Genomic DNA, 16,554 nt, shown 5'->3' with positions numbered 1-16,554 from the left:
CAGGTCAGCTCGTCTTTAGCATTGACTGGGCTTATAGGCTGCAGTTTCTTTCTTTTTGTCCCATTTTGAGGTCAGCTTTACACCCCAACAGTCTGAGAATAAAGCTCTATTTCCTAACAGCCTGTCATGCCTCATGACTCCACTGTAGAGCGCTGTAGCAACCTCACACTCCTGTGGTGTAATTTGGCAACACATCCATCACCCCGATAGAAGTATCAGGTTCAAATCCTGGTGGGAGTCTCTGGTTTTTGCTACAGCGTCCTGCAAACGCTCTGACGTCTAACATAGGCTGTGCAGACTCACTATACATCAGATGTTCATGGAGTAATTCAACGGAGACAAGTAGAAGTCCTAAACACTGTATCATGTAGTCTTACTGGATGTTTAAAAGCTGGTTATCTGAGTCCTACAGAGTCGTAAACAATGACTTCATCGCCATCATTTAAGTCCCCACTTGGACGATGGATATAATGGATTGACGGAGACAACTGCATTTTAAAAGCAAACCTTCAGTTCCCTTTCATTGAAATTTGGGTTGCCAGGTTGGGTGGTAAATAAACAATAATTCTCACTACATTATCATATCTTTTCACTTACTTACTAATAAATATAGAAAATGAGGCAGCTTTGAGATCAACATAAATATGTACAAAGATATTGGATTAATCTACCGTCCACAGAAGGGGGGAGCAGTCACGAGAACTGGCAACCTGCCTGCTCCAGGCTTCAACTACAAACAAGTGCTGCACTGCACCGGCACTGGAGTTAGCTTCGCCCAGGCTAACAGCTAACCAACTTTATTACCAAGTATGTGTCGGGATTTATATCATATTGACTTATGTTAAAGACTGTAAGAGAACCCGGCTGACAAGTTGTATAGTTATGTTTTTAAGACGAAAATCGGTTAGGGTTTGTGGTTACAGTGAGCTAGCAAGCTAACGTAAGCTAGCCTGTCAGCCAAGCGTTCCACCAGCTGTGGACAGAATGTCAACGATGGTCGAGTTTCAGATGAGGGATAAATATGAAATGATGAGAATACACGTCAGCGTTAAAGTTTCTCTGTGCGTTAATGACTGTAACATGGCTTACTTAGTAAAGAGCTACAAAGATGAAGTTATGTGTTGTACAGTGGTCTGCAGGAGCGTCTTTACTGTTTAATGTATTAAATTATCATCTCACATACAGTAATGTCTCACATCATTTTTATTTTTATTCCAGGTCATCTCATCCGGGCCATTTGACTCAGCTAAGGTGACAACAATGACCTGACCCGTGAATCACTGCATCCCTGCCTAATCACTGGCTCTCTCCTGAGGTGGATCATGAATGACAAACTTGTCTTCCTGGGGCTGCTGTACTTTGTCCAGGGCATCCCTTACGGTCTCCAGTCCTCCCTGCTCCCTGTCTACCTGCGTGGAGCTGGTCACTCCTTCACCCGTATCGGCCTCACCAAGATCCTCTACTTTCCCTGGGTCCTCAAGGTGCTCTGGGCTCCGTTGGTGGACAGACTTGGCACCAAGAGGCGCTGGCTGGTGTGGACAGTGTCTGGGCTAGCATTCACATGCCTCTCAAGTGCCGCCCTGGCCCCAGAGGCACATATCTGGGGAGTGGCAGGGACCCTTTTGGCCATGAACTCCCTGGCCTCTGTCCAAGATATTGCTGTAGATGGGGCAGCAGTGGGGCTGCTGAAGGGTCGTGGGGAACTTGGCCTGGGCAACACAGCCCAAGTTGTGGGCTATAAAGCTGGCTCTGTGTTCGCTGGAGGTGGGCTACTGGCGGTGATCGAGGTGGCCGGATGGAGCTGGATGTTCATGCTGCTGACTTTTGTGTATGCAGGCGTGGCTCTGTTTGTGTGGGGGGCCCCTGTGCTGGATGATGAAGCTCTGAGGGGCCAGCAGACAGATAGCAGCAAGCGGGCAGGGCAGGGAGCAGAAGCTATGATGCCATGGAGGGTGTGGAGGAAGCTGCTGGCGGTGCCTGGCACACCATGGACCGTCCTGTATGTCCTCACATACAAACTGGGTGAGTGGGACTAGCAGGCCAACACACACCTACAAAGACGTGATAAGTGACATCCTGATAAGTTACATACTGTACATGATTCATTTCCAAATATCACAGAATCAAAGTGTACTTTTACATCATGACACAGATTTATTCCATTTATACCATGAGGTGTATAATTATTGCAGAGGAGACAAGGTTATGGGTTATGTGCACTACAGCTGGATATACAATATGTACATATATTGCACGATGGAGGGTGGATGACAGTGAATAGTACATGAACAGGCTCAGTTAAAATGACCATCCTGGACTCTGAACTTAAGGCAGTAAAACAGATGGTAAAAGGGGCAGAAAAAAGGGGAGAAAGCACCTTGGTGAGAAGAAGATACACTTTTATATGTGAGCTACTTAGCTTGTGTTTGTTTTACATTAATGAAGCAGACAAAAAAAACTTATTTGAAGCATTGAAAGGTCTCATGTCCAGAAATGATCCTAAATGTTTTTCCCGTTAACGTTTCTTAAACAGTTAGTTATGCAATGTCTATTTCCCCAGTTATGGTTCCTACCATGTTAGGTGCTATGCCTCAAATTCACCACTAGATGTCTCTGTTGGAGTGTCCACGAATACAGTGTGGAAGAACGAGTCTGTTGAAGTGAGTAGAGTGATATTAACAGAGAGTCCTGTAATTTAAAAGAAAGAACAAAACTCAGTCCAAGACTAAGCTGTTTCTAATGTCATCTGTGTACTTCTCAAACCACCATTAAGTCATTATTATTTTGAGCACAAAGTAAGTACCTGTGGAAAGTTTGAGACTTGAAGGAGAGATTTGTTCCTTTTCATAAATACAATTGTAGTTTTTTGAGTAAATGGGCTGGTGTGTGTGGGAGAGAGAGAGAAAAAGAAATGGTTTGACTAGAGTTTGGTGTTTGGTAGCAGAAGGGGATTATGTAAGGATTATAGCGTCTTTGTCTGCGGCGTACGGAAACTGAAATGGAAGATAGTGCATCACACTGACATGTGTTTATGTATGTGGGTGGTGGGGATGCATTTGTTTCGTCACATTTGCATAGTCTTTACATGAGCGCATATCCCTTTGTTTTTAGACTGTGTGTGTGTGTGTGTGTGTGTGTGTGTGTGTGTGTGTGTGTGTGTGTGTGTGTGTGTGTGTGTGTGTTTAGAGGGAGAGTTAAGGGTGGCTTGATAATCGGATGAGCCCCAGCAGACGACACTGCTAGACGAAACATGAAGTCTGACTGGATGCCCTAATCTGTCTAGGGAGCTCCCCCATTACACTCTCTCTCTCTCTCTCTCTGCCACACAAGCGCGCGCACAGACACACACACACACACACACAAACACACACACATGCACACATGCAATGTCGGCTGATGAAGCACGTGATTGCAACAATAATTAGTCCCAGTGTTTCATTGTCAGGATTGAGCTCTGGGGAATTGATTAACAGCCTTGACATTTGTAGTATTTACTGTAGTATTCTAAATATTTTCAGTTTGTTTAATGTGTTCGTAAGAGGCCTGGATGTCCCAGAATAACTGCTTACGTGAGAATGTGTTCTTTTAGTTCAAGGGCTGTGTGGGTATGTTTGTGTGAGAGCAGTGATCTGCCTGTCTGACCTCCCCCCCCCCCCCTTACACACACACACACACACACACACACACACACACACACACACACACACACACACACACACACACACACACACACACACACACACACACACACACACACACACACAAACCTGTCTCGTCCATTGGAAATGAACTCTGAGTTTGCACTATGTCCAGCATGGCGGCCAATCACAGCGAGCCTCGTGTCTGAACCGTGGCCCCTGTGCCATCTGAGGCCACAGGAACGGTGGGAGAACTGTCTGGGTAGACTCACAGGCACGGCTGGACCAAGGGAGGGAAGTGACAGAGGGAGGGAAAGAGAATGCATAAGAGAGAAGTCAGAATAGAGGGAACAAATCCAAGTTTGTGGTTGCGACAAGGCAGGAAATTGGATTGAAACGCGTTTATTATTTCTGAGGTGATAATGAAATACCACAAACTGTTCTTCAAATACTCTCAAAGCTGTTTCTTTATATTGTACAAGACCGCAGAGCCTTTGTGTGAGAGGTGCTAATGCTGGAGGTTTCATTGAAATAGGCAGTCAGGAATCGTGTTTGACTGACAAGAGATGTTGATAAACAAATGAATGTTGGTGCAAGATGTGAAGGCCGGAGGAGGAGGAGGAGGAGGGGGAGGGGCGATCCTGGTGCTGGCTTCCTCTGGGAACTGAGCAGGTGGACGTCAGGGATTGATAGAAAAAGAAAAGCTTTGTGTCATTACCCATCTTTGACCTTTACCCTCAGTTTGGAACCCTCTGGAAGAGTGCAAATAATTCACAAAATGATGACAAAATTGGACACTGCTCTCAATTAGACAGCAGAGCAGAAATGATTTATTAAAGCCAATGACAACGACCATTTGATTTCCTCTTGCATCAAAGGCAGATTGTTGAGAGCTGATTTAATATGTATGGGTATGTAACACAATAAGTAGTCAAAAATGTTATTGACCAATTGAAAAAGCAGTTTACTTTCCTCTGTCTTAAACAAGTTCAAGGTTATGTAGTAGGTAACGTCTTATAATTTATTGAAATGAAATACTGTAAGGCAGCAGGTGAATTTGACTCGTTGAAACAACAACTTGTTTGTCTGTCCTGCTTGTCCTGGTGCAGGACTATGGGACCGGATCAGTGTCTGTGCTGCGAGGAAAGGCTGCAGGATAAAATGGCAGAATCTTGTCAATTAAAAGCATGTGGCACTTACATTGAACAGAGACATATAAATAGTTTTTTGGTGGGAGCAAATTCAATCTGCCCAAATACATTCTCTGCCTGGGAACACCGGAGTCGTTTACAGGATGTGGTGGTAACAAGTGAGGTAGACAAAGATTTCTCTCTGGAGGTCGAAAGAAATTGCAGAACAGTCATATCACAGAGCAAAGCTTTATTTATTGGGACAGCATCATGCTTCATGTACATGCACAACATGGTTCAAGAGAAAACAAACAGAAGCTAAACAACACCATATTTGCTCACAGTCGCTGCTGACTTCATGTATTTGAGTACAAATACACATCCTACATCCGAATGATGACATAGGAGCTGCAGTCCAGTCAGAGGACAGGCTGCAGAGACATGGAGACACGGAGACATGGAGGGTGGATGGGTTGGCGGAGCTTGGATAGATGGAGGGAAGGGGGGCTGTGGGGGGGTTCCAGAGGGAAAACAGAGGACTGCAGGGAGGGAGGCTTAAGGAGTAGATGAATTAATGAACAACCACCACATGGTGCCTTGAGAGAGAGAGACACAGAGCGACACGACAAGAGACATAAACACATTTATCCAAGCAGAGAGCAGGGGACAGAAACGAGGACATTTGTCAAATGGATGCAAACACTAATGAAGCCTCACAGATCTCATTGATCTCTGATTAAGCACGAACCTGCAAATACACTGTCTCAGTCTAAAGCTGCTATCATTTGGTTTATCATCCTAACTAGCTAACACGTGCAGGTCGTTCGTCCTTACTTCATGTTCCACTTTTTGTTGTTATATAACATTTAAGGTGATTTGTCACATTGTGTTATTACCTGACACTTTCTGTTGCTCTGTCCACTCTTGAGAGCCAAAGTATGCATTGACATTGGATTGTATTTCTCAACAAAAGTAACCAACCCATTAACCCAGCAGATTTGGGTGGAGTTGGACAGATAGTTGTCACAGTTATAGATAGTATTTTTCCATGGCTGATCCCTGAGGGCTTTAAAGAACTCATCAACACCTATAATGCTCTTTAGGGACCTTTGAGTGAGTGTTTACTGTTGTCCTCTGGGGGAGCATGAAGGGCTGAAAGGTTTGCCTTTGTGCATATGTGTATGTAAATAGACATTTCTGTGTATTTGCGCGCTCTGTGCTCCTAAATGTTCGATGTTTGTGTGTGTCGGAGCTCTTGGAGCGATATTGTCGGTGTGTTCTGCAGGGTGACTGGTTGTCCTAAGTGATCTTTCCTGCTTCGTCAGCTCTTTTGTCCAATCTGCAGCATGGACACCAGGATTTGACCCCACTGTCCTCGTTGACCCCTCTCTCCCATCCTGCCCAGATCCCCCTCTATAGATCCCCCCTTGACACCACCAGCCGATAATCTTTCACTCCACGTACATGCATGCACGGCCCCTTCACTCTCTCTCTCTCTCAGCTCAGCGTAATGTGTTGTGTTTTCCTTTTGGATGAGTCCTTTCTACAAACACGTTGATGTCACCTAGACACCCATTAGTCTTTCGCCCCTATACCCAGGTCGGACGACCGATTTGCACGTCAGGACCGCATGAGGGTAATGAGTGAGCATCTGTGTTTCTTAGATTGTTGCCAATTTCAAAACCAAATTTTCCGTGTCTGCACATTTAGCAGACGCTGTTGGGTCTGCTGTTCTGTTTTGGAGTAGATTTGGCCTGTAGGCAGGGAGTCTGATCACACAGGTGGCCTTAAAGAGACGCTGTGTCTACTTTTGAAAGCTTTTGCTCTGTGTTCACTGGGAGAACAGCGCCCTCTGTCTTTATCATGCTGTAAAATGGCAATAATTAACAGAAGTCATGGTCAAAAGCCAATGTTGCCAATCTTGCTCGGCTACAAATCCTTCACTTCCCTATGTGTCAAAATTAATTTGGAGATTTTACTTGAAAATTGATGCTGACAAACCTGACAAAATGATCTTTTCCTCATTTAAGCGTATGGATTTCAGTGTATCTTCTTCTGTTTCTCTGTTTCTCTTGTGCTTTCTGTCACAAACAGAAAAGCCTAATTTTCCCTGAGCCTGCCACCCCTCGCTGTTTCCTCTCCACTAACCTCCTAACAATGTCTCTGTTCATCTGCCCTCCTCTGCTCCCTCTGTCACCGTCCTGGCTGCTCTCCTTTCTCTCCCGTCATGTCTCACTCGCTTCTTTCAATGTCTCTGTCTGTCTGTGTCTGTCTGTCTGTCTGTCTGTCTGTCTTTCTTGTTGTCTTTCTTTCTTGTTGTCTTTCTTTCTTTCTATCTTTCTATCTTTCTTTCTTCCTTCTGTCCCACCCTTTCTCCTTCCCCTCTACTCCGCTTGTTTAATCTTTGTGGATGTCTAATGAAATCCCTGCTGAAATGGACAATTGTTGCTTTGAGAATATTTATAGAAAGGAATAATCAGCCGGGTTGTGTTTGTCTGCACGCCCCCCCACAAACCCCCCTCTTTAAAGAAATAATTAGTGGAAGGCAGGACTGTGAAAGCTCCGAGCTAAACAACAGGCAGACAGAGGCACGGCAGCACAGAACCATGGGTAAACAACACCGACATCATGGGCACCGCTGCTGCTGCCAATGTTGACTTTATTATAACTAATATGGTTCCTGCACAGTTGTGATGCATCTGAAAACAGCTCAGCACAGACGGTGAAAGAGATTAAAACGTGAGCAGCGCACCCACACACACACACACACACGGAGGGTGTAAGTACATCAGCACGGCTCCCTCTGGATGTGTAAAGTGACTGCAGGGTGAAGCAGTAATAATGCGACATCACCGATCCAATCTATTGGTTTACATGTCAAAATACTGTTTATTGTTGTCTTGTTTTAAGAACACTCGCAAAACTCAACGGTGTGGAATTCAGTGATGTAAAAGAGAGAACACAGAGAAAGAAATGATTAATTCATTGTGTCTGCTTGTAGGCCTGTTATGTTCTGACCATTTCACAATTTTAGGATATAAATGATATGTTGGCTTTATGTTTCTTTCTGAGTACATGTGGAATACTGTCAGTGTTGCTGCGTTGTCTAACCGCTGTCAGAGTTGTTAGCACTGTCTCAAGTACTGGTGGATCTTTGTGTATTTTCCTCTGATAAGATCCATTTTTACCTTTCTTCTGTGTTTTGGACCCGTGTGTAGATGTGGAAGGCGTCACCGCTGCAGCACCTCTGCAGATAGTCTTTGCCGACTTTTTTTGAAAAACGGCCAATCGAGCTTCACCCAAGCCTCAGCCAAAGAAAGAAACACGTTGATCCGGCAGAATGGCGGAACAGGAAAAGTCACGACGGGCCCCCAACACGGTGTCTCAAATTTTTATGGCCTGTGTGACTTCGGTGGTTTCGGTCTGTGTTTGCCGTGTGTACGTTCACAGCGGCGTAGCGTGAGTGACAGAAGTGAGGGGGAAGAAGTGCTTCCTACACGGAGAATCAACGTTTCCTCCTGTAAGTTTTTGCTGTGTTGTCACATCACTTTGAGGACGGTGACGCCCGCGTTCTGCCGCTACACTCTGCATCACTGGGAGCCTCTCTGCTTTCCTTCCCTTTTCCTCATTTCATTCTCTTCTTCATCTGCCTTTCTTCTCGCTTTCCCTCTATTTTTGTTTGTCTCCTGGCTGACTGAGTGAGCGGTTGGTTGTGTTTGTGTCGTCTTTGACAGCAGTCTGGGAGCTGAGCTGTCACTCACGCGCCTCCGTGGTCCCACTGTCTCTCTGAAGTCGGTCTCCATTAATATAATAATGGCGCGCAGTCGACACCGCTGAATATTTTACTGTTAAATTTTGGCAGAGCATTACCCCGGCGCTCTGTGCCACGCCGGGAAAGTCTCACTGTCTGACAGGAACTTCTTCATTTTGACTGAAGGGTCTTTGTGAGCCGTTTCATCAGTGGAAGTTTTCCTGTTTGTGTTGTGTTCTCGGCGCTTGAGGAGAAGCGCGGGGCCGCCGTTTGATAAGGTGACTGAGGATATTCTTTTTCTTGTCAGGCATCTATTATTGACACTTTCCAGGAATAGGCCTATAGCAGCGTGCGATGGCGTGCTTGCCACCTTTGATTCTGCTCCTGGCTTCTTAGGAGGAGTCGTGTTGTCTTGTGTTGCAGTTTAGCTTTCCTCATTGCAGCTGTCTGATTGGGACTGGCATGTGTGTTCAGGAGGATGTCTCTTATCTTAGTGTGTGAAATGGCGAGAAATAGCAATGCTTAGTCAGACATGTGCGTTTTTACTCCGCAGCATGTCACTGTCTGTCTAACCAAGTAAATCCTCACATGCCTTCTCCTCTTCCTCCTCTACTTTCCCCGTCTTCACCCGCCGCTCTGTCCCGTCACCGTGTGCAGGCGAGCAGGGGGCCGTGACCATGTTTCCACTGTTCCTGTTGGATCATCACATGACCGCCAGAGAGCTGGGCTTCTGGAACGGCGTCATCGCCATGGGATTCTCCATCTGCGGCTCCTCACTGGGAGGCCTGCTGCTCGCCCAGTTCAGGTAGCAACGTCACCGTCTTTATTTTTGTCAACATTGTGCTTTTTCCTTTGTCCCAGCAGTTTCACAAGGTCTCTAATACCTAATCTGAGTGCGTAACGCCCTTGAAAATGTATGCAACGTGTGTGTAAAAAATGTATCCTTGCTGCTCTATTTGCCCTTTTACCGTTAAGGAAGTATAAGTGATGACACAATAATGGCTGTCATATCGTCACCCTCACACACAGCGGCCCGACTTGTTATTCCCTCCCCTCAAGGCTGTACTGCATTAGTAACCCAATACTGATGACAACACATGTAAGATATTTATTTCGTATGATGTTTCAGCTTAATAAGGCATTTTTTCTCTTTATCTTCAGTCAAAATGAGGTGTCAGTATTCCTCTGCGTGTCTTCCCCCTTTTAGAACCTTACATTAAAACCAAACTGTTGTTGCGTAAGGTTTCACGTCTGTCTGTACTAGCATCACATACAGTATGAAGCATGTGTCCCGCCTATGGCACACTGTGATGTAATGGCCACCATAAATAACAACAACGCCTTTATGGAGGAGAGTGCGTCGCTCCATCCATCCATCCATCCATCATCCCTCTCCCTTTCCACAGGCTCACCCAGGCTGAAGGGTGTCGGGCGGGGGGGAGAAAAAGTTCCGAAACGCGACGCACGAGCATGTTTGTTCTCTAGCTCATGTGTGAATACTTCATGAGCGGTCACACGCACATATCAGTTGCTCTGTGTTCTGTCATCTTCGTCTTTTTGTCCCTTGTGTGTTCATGCTTCCTGGTTTTCTCTTCTTTTTTCCTTGTAAAGTGACACTGCACAAACACAATGCAAACCTCTAAAGGGAAATTCATTTGTCGGGGGGTGCTTTCCAAAAATCTGTCATTGTCAGAGTTTGGCTTTTCTATCTCTCAGCCTCTTCTCCCCTCCTCGCTGTTGAAGGACACTGTAACTTAATGTGCAACATGTTCACACACTGACAAAGTCCAGAAGCGTTCCAATGTTGAGGTCTCACACTGACAGCTTTACGCGGTGATGACAGAGCAAAGCAACAGGCAGTAGAATTGTGTGTGTGTATAGTGTGTTAAAACTTCTGTTCTGCTCTGATTAAGTCAGTAAACACTTTAATTACATAGAAATATCCAAAAGGAGGCACATCCTTACTCTTAATGACCAGGCATGTGAATATTATGATCAGTTAGTCACCTAACTCTAGTTCCCCCCCCTCCCCCCCCCAGCAGCCTGTCCTCATACTCCCATTACGCAACACGTCATGTGTATGCAGAGGATGGATGGATGTATACGTTTTACTCGCATTTCTTGCCACAGTACAGACAAATGATGGGAGTGAAAATGTAGCGAGTTAATGTCACTGAACAGAGCAAAGTGGATGCATACATGCATACAAAAAGTGAGGTACTGTGTCTTTAAGGGTCACTCAGAATTTAATGTAAGAATTTGAGTCTCAATCTGGATTAAATGATGCATCACCATTGATATCTTGGGTGTGTGTGTATGCTCCAGGGTCATGAACACTTCCCGTTCCTTCCCTCTGTACTTTATTTCACACACACACTCTCACTCACACACACACACACACACACACACACACACACACACACACACACACACACACACACACACACACACACACACACACACACACACACACACACACACACACACACACACACAGACCACAGCTTGTCCACCAGGCTGACGTCCCACCTTTAAAAGCTCATTTGGAAGGTTTATCCTCTCCACCATCAGGAACGCCTGAGTGGTCAGTGAGTGACCCCCTCCACAGCTGCCATCGGCAACCTGAGAAGGGGGTTTATTCTTATCTGGGCCTAGCCCGTGTGAGGTGGCAGCCAGGCAGGTGCTCTTTCTCACACACACACACAGACACACACACACACACACACACACACACAGAAATCACGCACGCCTCAACATCTCCTGAGAGAGCGTGATATGAAAGGCTGTCATTGAGCAGGGAGGTAAAGGAGCTGCAGAGAGAAGGACGTCTTTAGCATGTGAATGACGCAGGATTGGTTTTCCGGGAGGGAGGTAAGGAAAGGCCAGGAGAGACGGTGAAGGAGAAGGCACAGAGAAGTCGCAGAAGTTAGTGAAACGTGAAGTCGAAGGCCCAACGCTGGCGTTTAGCGGAGTAATCCTGCTCTGTGCCACAGACCCCTGCTCCCTCTGAGCCTTTACATGCAAAAAAACATAAACAAAATACACACAAACACACACACACTCCCCTTTGATTGGCAGGAATCCTCTGGGTGATTGGCATTGTTAATCCCTAATGTCACACAACTTTGTGTGTGAATACGTGTGTCTGTGTATTAACAGTGATTAATTATCCTCCTCATGCTGGGGTTCTCCTTAGGTTATTGATTACGTCACGAATCAAACCCACAGGGGGACGATTTTCTTACATTAACAGGGAGTCAATTAGTGTCGGGGGACTTGTTTACTTCCACACGTGCACATGTTTGTGTGCACTTGTGTGTGCGTGCGTGCACTCTCAATTGTATGCGCAATTGTGTGTCGCAGGGGAAGGCAGAGGAGAATAAGTTTATTGATGCTGGCTTGTAGTCGCTCTGCCGGTTTGTTAAAGTTAGTAATTGTTTGTGTCACGTCTCCCCTCAGCATCGGGGCTCTGATGAGACGCGTGTTCGTGATGAGGACCATCAGCATGGTGTTCCAGAGCTCTCTGCTCACCGTCCTGGAGCCATCGCCACTCATGAAAGGTGAGAGACGTATAGAAATGTTCCCTGTCTGTACACGCCTGGAAATCTTGTCACTTTATGTTTGAGGTCCATTCTGCCTTTTGATTGAGTTTCCAGGCCACTGAAGTGAACTTAACCACAAATGAACTCAGGTCTGGCAGTGTTCAGGCAGCATAGATCAAATACTTTAGGACTGTGTGGAATTTTATTACACAATAATAATATAAAGTCACTTTAGGATTCCGTATTTTGGAGATATTCTGTTTTCATCAAAATATTCCCATTAACCCCATCCTTACCTGGTTTCATTGGGTTTCTAACTTCTTGGCCGTTGTGAGAAGATTCATTCCTGTATATTTTGAAACCCTTCCCATATTTACTTTCAATAAACATGTGGATTTTAACATTCAGCTCCATGCAAATTTGCTGCTTTAGGTGACAGAGCCAGAATGTACACACCATCAAATAAACACAGGAGCAGCTCAAGGACGGAACGTTTACTTGAGGCTATTTTAGGGCCAGGTGGTGTTCATTCACATTGGGGATGATGTTTGAGTCTGTGGAAATACAGAAATGCAGTTATGTTGCAAATGGAGCTATCTTCTTACTCTACTTTTGAAATGGACTTAAAGACACTTACTGGGATATTATTAGGCGTGAGAAGGGGCGACACCTCCGACAGCTTCAACAAAAAGTGAACATTCTGAGTCTCACCACCATCACTGAAGGGCTTTTTGTGTTCTAAGATGTTTCTGTCTTGTTGTGCCCCCCTGGATATTTGTAACATAAGTTGTGTGTTTTCCATTCTTTCAAAATGAAATGGAGAAAATGTCAGCACATTCTGTCAGCTTGGCTGTCAGGTGTGTAATGTAATATTAAGGTTACATAATATCTGTTTTTACCGTAGACACTCAGCTTCATTGTAAATTATAAATCCTGAAACCTTTCCCTGTCTGAGCTTGTTGTCGGTGGCCCCGAGCCTCTTCAGGTGCCTGCAGCACACAGTGTGTCAGTCGGATGAGCGTTCGTCACACAGAGCAGGAGCGGTTGATGCAGTGACAGGCAGGTGGCTTCTCCAGACAAACCCTTCACTTGTTAATGCCCGAGTGACATGCGGTTTTCCCCTCGCTCAGCCAGTGGGAAAGCTTTTGGGATTCAGATCTGCGCCATTCATCTCAGCCGGAGTCGTCTCTTCCCCTATCAAGCCTCTCAGACTGAAAGCTGAGGCCTCTCTCCCCTCGCCGACTCTAAACCCAGAACAAAGATTCCGGGGGAAGAAGGAAAAACATTCAGTTTCCGAATTTTCAATATTACATGACAACCCTCCACATTCCCGCACTTCCAGTCTGATCAGTCGCCGTATCGGTACGACTCCGACAGTCTTCTGTCACTGACTGAAGAGTCTTATTCGGCAAAAACTCCAGCAGCTTGAGTGAATAATTCAGTGTTATCCTGTGTGGTTCCTCTGTGCTTCCCGCTAACGCCGCTCTGCCGCGGCCCCTCAGAGGATACACTACATGTGTTTTGGGGAGAGGGGGAGGGAGGGAAGCAAACACTTCAGCAGCTCACCGTTTCCCTGCTTTATCTCCTTTTTAGATAGCATTACATATACAGAGCGAGCGAGCAAGGGAGAGAGTGGCGCAGTAAAGCAGACGGCGGCATGAAATCGACCGTTTGCCGTCTTAACTCGAGTTGCAGTCAGACGTGCGCCATTTCCATTCATCCTTGTTAAACCCAGTGTATTGAACGTTTGTGTGTCTGTGTGCGTGCGTGCGTGCGTGTGTGTGTGCATTCACTCCCTCAGGTATGGCGGTCCTGAGCATGAGCGTTCAACACTTCCTGGGCGGCCTCATCACCACACTCACCTTCACCACCATGATGTACTGCACTCAGAGGGCGGAGGAGAGCATACAGGTAAACCGGACCACACCAACTCTACCTCTACCTTCTTCTTCTTCTTCTTCTCTCTCTCTCTCTCTCTCTCTCTCTCTGTCCTGATGCACATGCCTTGCCACGCCTCTCCTCACCGATCCACTCCACCTGTCATTTCTCATCAGCTGTTTCCACCTGGACAATCTCACCAGCCCCAGCAGACCCAGTTTCCATTCATCACCTCTCCTCTTTTTGTCCCCCCCCCCCCCCTCTTTTAAATTTTTTCTTCCTCATTGTTCCTTCCTACCACCTCACTCTGCTTCTGTGTCATCCTGTTGTCCCTTAAATGCTCCCCCCCCCTCTCTCCCCCCCCTCACTACTCTTTGACATAACTCCTTTTGTCCCTGTCGTAACTGGGCCAGCGTTGCCTGGAGGTGATCGCTGTTCACACAACCTCCCAGACGTCACTCAGTCAATCTCTGAAGGTTGACAAATTATCATTTAAATTGCCGTGGTTTTTTCCTTCTTTTTTACAAAGGGGGACAGGAGTGTCGGAGAACACTCGCACTCGACTGTAGCAAAGGTATCTGGCTGTAGCTGCTAATAAAAGATGTTCTAATCACGCCGGCTGATGATGAAAACTGCGACATCCCCGGGGTTTGTTGGAGAGGTTCTCATGACACATATACATTCTGCTTTTTCGTGCGCCGGTGTGTGAATCAGTGTGTGTGTGTGTGCGCGCAGAAGGACCTACCCAGGAGAAGGGGAGGGGGCATTACCTTTCTTGTGTATATGTGTGTGTGTGTTCTTGAAGGTGGCACTATCCAGTGACAGTAAGCCGATAGTGTGAGTGCTTGTTAACGATCCCCAGGAGAAGGAAACCAAATCTGTTAAACAAGTTGCTCAGAATAAAGGCACTCCACTTAGCCGCGGTCACACAGGCTCTCAGTGGTCTCTGCCTCGGCACACAGACCAGTCACAGCTCAGATCGTATAAACTCCAGCTCCTTCACTCGCAAATCATCGCGTTCTCAGACGTCGCTCTGCATTCAGGAATGTTCCGCAGCAGTCGCAGTGGTTTAAGCGATTGTCAAAGGTTGACGTCCATTTTGGGTGTCACTGTAGGTGTGTTAGGGGGGTCAGAAGACTGAGGCTTTGTTCCGTGGGGATGATAAAGAAACACAAAAGCAACATGAGTCATTGATTTGTCTACTGACTTGTTTTGATTACATTTGGGCAGCAGAGTTTCCAATACAGTCCCTCTGTTTCGCTACCAAACGTTGTGCTCTCGGGCAGGAGGAGGAGGCTCAGAGGTTAGGTAATTTCTCTCTCTCTCTCTCTCTCTCTCTCTCTCTCTCTCTCTCTCTCTCTCTCTCTCTCTCTCTCTCTCTCTCTCTCTCTCTCTCTCTCTCTCTCTCTCTCTCTCTCTCTCTCTCTCTCTCTCTCTCTCTCTCTCTCTCTCTCTCTCTCTCTCTCTCTCTCTCTCTCTCTCTCTCTCTCTCTCTCTCTCTCTCTCTCTCTCTCTCTCTCTCTCTCTCTCTCTCTCTCTCTCTCTCTCTCTCTCTCTCTCTCCCCCTCCCTCCTTAGCTCCATCTTAGCTGAAAGCCCTCGGGCTGGGATCAGATACTCTTCTCTCTGCTGGCCTCCATCCATCGTGTCAGGCCACAATCTCACGCTTTCTTTTCCCAGCATCCTATCGTTTAATCTATTCTATCTTTGCCACTTTCAGACTAAATCTTTCAGTCACACATTTCCTTCTCATATATTTGACTTAATAATTTTGAATTACAGGTTAAAGAACAAGTGTGAGCAGTTGAAGCGTTATAGAATGCCTCTGTTTCCCCGCTGCTCTTTCTCCGCTCTCCCCTCACTTCTCCATTTGCTTCCTGTCTACATTCTCCTCAGGCTACACACTACAGTTTCCTGGCGACTCTAGAGGTCCTGGGTAAGCTGCTGTTCAGCGCCCTGGCTGGCGTCATGGTGGACTGGTTTGGTTTCCAGGTTGCCTTCCTCTTCTTCCTGACCCTCTCCGCCGGGACGGCCCTGCACGTTTGGACAGCGACCTTCACTGGCGCTCTCAGGGAGCATCAGCTCAAAGAACAGCCCAAGTGAGATCAAGATCAGGCTAAACAGTCAAGACACAGGGCATCTGTAGGAGCTTGAAATTGAGCGCCTCCATGAAGACACCAGTTGTCCTTGAAATACAACCATTACATCATCAATAAGTGTTTATAACAGTTTTAGAAGTCTGATCTGCCATTTCTGGAAATTATTAGCCATAAAGCCACACTGATATTACAGGTGGCATTTTAAGTTTACACACTCATTTACTGGCAAAAATGGCCTCAGTCTCATTTCATTTAAAAAGGCTGTAAAGTCTTACTGAGCCTCATGTGTCCCGTGTGGGTCAGGACGGTCGTGTTGCCGTTAGCTGGACCGGGCTGGATTTGCACTTCCAGTCCGTGCGATGACTGCCTTGGGTTTTAGATGTAGGCTTGAGTGTGTTGGACAAGGCACGTCCAGCACTATGTTAAGTATGTAGAAGTAAAATACTTACAAAAAAAGGTTTCCGAAAATCATCTGAGCCATTTTAGTGTGTTTTAATATGCCAGCAATAAAGAGCAG

At 46.2% G+C, this 16,554-nt stretch overlaps 1 protein-coding gene across 1 annotated transcript; it reads left to right on the top strand.

Moving 5' to 3' along the window:
* The first annotated feature begins 717 nt into the window (after positions 1-717).
* Positions 718-16,253, top strand: slc33a2 (solute carrier family 33 member 2). The gene is made up of 6 exons (XM_076164754.1): positions 718-807; positions 1,219-2,022; positions 9,177-9,324; positions 11,979-12,079; positions 13,863-13,972; positions 15,835-16,253. Exons 2-6 carry the CDS (start codon positions 1,323-1,325, stop codon positions 16,039-16,041), a joined length of 1,266 nt encoding a protein of 421 aa, XP_076020869.1. The 5' UTR covers positions 718-807; positions 1,219-1,322; the 3' UTR covers positions 16,042-16,253.
* The last annotated feature ends 301 nt before the right edge of the window (positions 16,254-16,554 follow it).

Source organism: Genypterus blacodes, unplaced genomic scaffold, assembly GCF_046128005.1.
Source record: "Genypterus blacodes isolate CSIRO-AG114 ecotype Tasmania unplaced genomic scaffold, CSIRO-AGI_Gbla_v1 ptg000138l_1, whole genome shotgun sequence".
Classification (NCBI taxonomy): Eukaryota; Metazoa; Chordata; class Actinopteri; order Ophidiiformes; family Ophidiidae; genus Genypterus; species Genypterus blacodes.
The sequence above is the reverse complement of the archived record's forward strand: the minus strand, read 5'-3'. Positions and strand labels throughout refer to the sequence as shown.